Source organism: Ictalurus furcatus, chromosome 22 (genome assembly GCF_023375685.1).
Source record: "Ictalurus furcatus strain D&B chromosome 22, Billie_1.0, whole genome shotgun sequence".
Taxonomy (NCBI): Eukaryota; Metazoa; Chordata; class Actinopteri; order Siluriformes; family Ictaluridae; genus Ictalurus; species Ictalurus furcatus.
The window spans coordinates 20,140,579-20,146,247 of record NC_071276.1 but is presented as its reverse complement, the minus strand read 5'-3'; the positions used below and the strand labels follow the sequence as shown (position 1 = coordinate 20,146,247).

Here is a 5,669-nt window from a genome sequence, read left to right as displayed (position 1 = left end):
CATTTAAATGACCTTGTTTTGCTCATTTGTGGACACATCTCTGTCCTATCCATGTGAAAAACAACAAATAAAAAGTAGCAGGCCTCAACAACTTTGTCTGAAAGAAATGGTCAGTGAAATGGTGGTTCATCACTAGAAGCACACCAATGGGAAAAATAAATAAACAGTAGGCCCAAGTCTCTTCCCTGGCTCACCCACCCAAACAAAAAAACCCCGGCTTCTGCTGGTATCAGAACAATGTTTACAAAGTCCTCATTAAGGAAAGAAAGTAGATAACAGCACATACACACACACACACACACACATACACACAGTGGGACCATCGGCAGTGAAAATGCAGAGCTTCCCAGCTTATAGATAAGGGACCAAGTGAAAGCAAGCGATAGGGAGTGAGAGAGAGTGAGAGAGAGGAAAACACAAGAAGAAAAGAGATGCCACAGTGAAACTCAATGAAGCTGTCTTTCACACCAAATTCTGCAGACTTCAGAGCCACATCGAAGGACGTGTGGAGAAATAAATACCTGAAATCTGGAATAGGTGCATTACAAAACTGCAACCGGTGTCCATCTACGCCCAGAGCAGGACAGAGTTACTGGTCTTACAGATCAACTCCAGGACTCAACACATCTTGCTAATGCCAGGATCCACCTGAACCAGAGGGATAATTCATAACTATTAAAATTTTTAAAAGGCTTGGATTTAGTGCTTTTCTTTCAAGGATCTACCAAAGAAATCTACCAATTTCACTCCCTTTTTGCGTGACTTTTTTCAAATTGGAGCGTGGTTCCAGCTGATGCACTCCTAACCATGGCTGGTGCCAAAGGTTGCTCAACCACCTCCATGCGTTGCTTCTCTTTCCTCCTGCTCCTTTCAGGGCTTTTCTCTGGGGAATCCAGTCCCATCAGTTCTCCAGAGAGGCACAGAATTGCCCCTGGGCTTGACGATGGCCGTGGAGGGGTTGTGGACCTTTCTCTTCTAGAGCAGGACAGTGAAGTGGATATGCAAAATCTGCTGGAGACCCTGCGGGGACAGTTCCTGCGGACCTTCAACCTGTCAGGACACGGACCCCCCATGCAGCCTGGCGCACCCCGAGTGCAGCCTCCGGAATACATGCTGGAATTGTACAACCGGTTTGCTAACGACCGAACTTCCATGCCATCTGCAAACATTGTACGCAGCTTCAAAAACGAAGGCAAGTGTGTTTTATTTAGTTTGGTAAAGCCTTTAGTCCCCTGTTCCTTTCAAAGAATTAATACTGATTTTTGCTGGTATTTGCCACGTTTCTAAAGAAAGTATTTCCTTTTTGAAAAACCACAATTAAGAATTTTGTGACCACTGTCTATATCTGTCTACACACACAGTAAAATAATTCAGTGAGTGTGATTGAGCAGTTGACCACACCCAAAGGCAGTTCTTTATGTCTCATGGTTTTGTTCAAGTTTTTGTGCAGTGGTTGATTCTATATGATCTGAGGCCCTAAATCTGGTTTGGCTCATGCATAAAAGCTGTTGTTACTGTCTTCCTCAGAGTCCAGCCCAAGCAACGTGGGTCCCGACGGCATGAGACGACACCCCCTTCTTTTCAACATTTCCATCCCAAGTCATGAGCGCGTTATAGCTGCTGAGCTCCGTCTCTACACCCTCGTCCAGATCGACAGGCGTCTGTATGCTGGCGTCGACCGGACAGTGACAGTTTATGAGGTGATTCCACGAAATGACAGTTGGTCCAAAGACGGAGAAGAGGAACCGACGCAGCTAGTGGAGTTGGCATCACGGCAGGTTTATGGCACGGACAACGGCTGGGAGACTTTTGACATGACCGTTGCCATGCAACACTGGCGCAGGTCCGATTACGGCAACACCCACAGACTGGAGGTTCATATTGCAAGTTTAAACTCACAGAATGTGTCAGAGATTGAAGGTCCTGCCACACGGGGGGACATGGAAATCGATACCAGTCCAGAAGAGAGGCACAAACCTCTGATAATTGTTTTCTCCAATGACCAGAGCACGGATCACAGAGGAGAAAAACAGGAGTTGAATGAGATGATCAAGCATGAAATGCCTGACATGGGTCCGAATGACAACCTGGGGATGGAACTCATGGATCTCTGGGGGGACCTAAGGAGTATGGAACAAGAAGGAGATAGCAAAGAAGAGGAACCAGATGAAGAAGCTCTCCTGCAGATGCGTTCCAACCTCATTTATGACACAGCCTCCAGGATTCGAAGGAACGCAAAGGGAAACCAGTGCAAGAAGAGTTCCCTATACGTCGATTTTAAGGACATTGGTTGGGACTCTTGGATCTTAGAACCTCAGGGCTATGAGGCATATGAATGCACAGGAGTCTGCACGTACCCCCTAACCAAACATGTCACTCCAACCAAGCATGCCATTGTGCAGACTTTGGTCAGCCTTAAAAGTCCAAAGACTGTTTCCAAGGCTTGCTGTGTCCCCACAAAGCTTGACCCCATATCGCTTCTCTACCTGGATGATGCAGGTGTGGTCACCTACCAGTACAAGTTTGAAGGCATGGTAGTGGCAGAGTGTGGTTGCAGATAGTCCGAAAAGCATTTGGTGGGGAAGTTTTAAGGTTTGGTAAAGGACACTGAGAAATGGATACATTTCTATGTCTTGGAGGAAAAGAGACTGCAGTTCCAGGTCAACAGGATAAAATCAAGACATAAGAAGTCCCACAGTTAAAGGGCTGTTCTTTCTTAACGTAACATCAAGAAACTTTAAGACCTTTAGGATCTGGTGATGCTTTCATATTTAACTTTTTCAAAAGGGACAGTAGAAAAGAAAGAAGTCTAAAAAGAAGAAAAAAAAATATTAGTGCTTCTGTATAGACATTGCCTTCGGTGAGAGTTTGCTTGAGGTTCATTTCAATAAAAAGAGAAGGATTCGAAGGCCAAATGTACAACTCATAACAACCCTCTTATCAGTCTCTGAATCACTAATTCCAGACTGAGGGGAAAACAATACAACAAACCACTAAATCAACTTCCTCAAGATGACTACAGCCATAGTCAGAAAACTGTCGGGGTGTTGCATTGTATTTTGATGTTTTCTGGGTGTGATAGTTGACCTGAACTACTCGTACCAAAGATACACTCCTGGCCTTTTCAATGGCGACTCCATTTTACATCAACAAAGTTCTTTGTCTAAGGAGGTCGCTCAGAAACATAGAACACTGGTTTTGGGGGGGCCTGTGAACTCTAAAAAAACTGTAAAGTCACTCCCCATGGAAACCCCCAGCATCCAGTCTCTGTAGCATCGTATCTACATCCTTCTCTGTCCTGTGTCAATACACAACTTCCTGCGTAACTGCAAGCATTTGATATGAACCATCCAAGGCAAAGCAGTATTGGTTATCTGGGAAGTCTTTGAGGAACGGAAATGTGTGAAACTAACCAGAATGATCTAGCGTGAGATGGTCTACCGGTCAATGAGAAAAAATGAGCAGTATTCCTGTTTTTGTTTTGCATGGACACCCTCTGGTCATTCTGGACATGCAAAATGTATGGACCTTGTCCAGGTATCAGACAGCGATCGCTATTTAGATGCCTAAACTCAGTTCCAAGAACGTTCCTCTGTTTAATGCGCACATGGTCAGTCAGATTCATGAACTTTAAAATTCTATTTATGTTTTGCATCTTTTAATAGTTTGTATCTTCATGCCTTACCGCAATACTGTGTAGTTTGCAAAGCAAAGCTTTGGATCACCAACTGTACTATCAGGCCCAAGAAAGGAGCAGAAGAACAGAAGATGGAGGAAGTTGCACGCTCTTTCCAATGTCCAAGGCATGGCAGACTGCATCATAAGAGTGCTGGTGGGTGTGAGGTGGAGGGGTAGAGGTTATAGGGTTATCTGCATTCTGTTGCCTTGCATGCCGTGAGAGCTAAGCTCCCAGGCCTTGAGCAGTCCATGATAAGAAGGTGTTGGAGCTGAGAAACATGCAAGTGACCATTTCAAGCAACTAGGGCTGTCAAGATTCCACTGGGCTTAAACGTTACTTCAACTCCCTGACCCTAATCTGGTCTGACGGGAAGGAATTACTGTCCATGGACACTGGCTCACAGTCCATCCTTGCTATTATATATATATATTTTTTTTAAAAATTACTAAACTGTATGTTTGCTCATGATTGAGGTGGTGAGCTTCAAGGGTATGTCGTTGGTACATTTCACCTGAGGAAGTGAAGTATGTATTTTTTCTTACTAAATACACCTTTAAAACACAATACCTTTAAGACTTTCACTTATTTAAGGGGTATAATTATACCTTAAGGACCATGCTTGTACCTTAAATGAGATTTAAACGTATTCCGAATTTAGTACGTAGGACGTAGCCTTGAGGGTCCCACCATAGTGACAAGCCGTGGTACAGTTTGGTTTCTTTTTCGAACCGCATTCTACCCCTGTTGAATTTCTTCACAAATCAAGGAACCAACAATCAAAAAAAGAAAAAGAAAAAGAAAACGCATTGAGAAATGATTAGCATGATCTTTTGAACACAGCTAGCTGCTAGCTTTGGGGTAAAAGGACTTTTTTTTTGTCAACAAGAAACACATGATTATATTAGCTACTAGCTGTATAATGCATCAACTTTTATTTGTTTAGCTCTTTTAAAAATACACACTGTCACTAAGCAAATGGATAGAAATCCAGATCTAGATCTAGATCCTTAAGCAAAGAAAAAAAAGTGTTGAGGAAAGAACTCCCTGAGACAGTATGTGGAAGAAACCCTTGAAAGGAACCAGTGGCATGTATACACATATAGCTAATGTCTATTTTAACAGACAGCTTATGCTAATCAGCAATTCCAGTTCCACTCACTGCTAATCATGTTTGATTGAAGTGTTAAATGAATGTGGAAATGTATTTTTCCCCAGAGGGTTTGCTTATTGTCCACGCTGATGAAGATTTCACTCAATTCTGAGTCTCTTTAACGCAAATGTGAGAAACAGGGACTGTTTCCATTGCCTTTAGAGCTACAAATATGATTGACCATGGATTATGCAAAACTTTATCCGCATCACTGAACTCCTGAAATATGGTCTTCCATACTGCTGCTTTATGAAGAAAAGAAAAGAAAAAAAAAGCCTATTTATTGAAATTAATTTATTAATTTTTATTTTGTCATTTATGTAAGTATGTATAGCAATATGTGTAAATAAATAATAATAATAAAAAACATTATATATGTACAAATGATTTGAAGTTGTACTGAATAAACGATGTCCTTCGTCGGATTTATATACACCACATTCTGCTTCGCTAATTCTGTAAAACGCTTCCACCGTGATCCATTTTATCAGTGTCACTTGTGCAGATGTTGTGCAGATCCCCCTAAACTCACACTCTCACAGTGACCACTCCAAAACACCAGCTATTTTTAGACCTGACATGTCCAGAGCTCGCAATTTAAACACAGCTTGGAAGGGGAGTAATTCATAACTTTTAACTTTCCATTGAGCGTAACATCTAGCTGGTCTGGAGCCATAAATTTACATATGACGAACAAAGCCAAAGCCGTGTGGATGACAGGAAGCATCTAGGTCATGTAGATGCTTTTTTTTCTGGATTCCTGGACATCTAGTAAGCTTCGGTAACAGCATGACGTGGAGCGTTTTATTCATTATTGCACTACCGAGGTATTATCAGGGA

General features: G+C 42.4%; 1 protein-coding gene across 1 annotated transcript; it reads left to right on the top strand.

Moving 5' to 3' along the window:
• The first annotated feature begins 302 nt into the window (after nt 1-302).
• On the top strand, nt 303-5,297 carry bmp10 (bone morphogenetic protein 10). Its single transcript, XM_053654280.1, has 2 exons — nt 303-1,192; nt 1,528-5,297. Exons 1-2 carry the CDS (start codon nt 808-810, stop codon nt 2,559-2,561), a joined length of 1,419 nt encoding a protein of 472 aa, XP_053510255.1. The 5' UTR covers nt 303-807; the 3' UTR covers nt 2,562-5,297.
• The last annotated feature ends 372 nt before the right edge of the window (nt 5,298-5,669 follow it).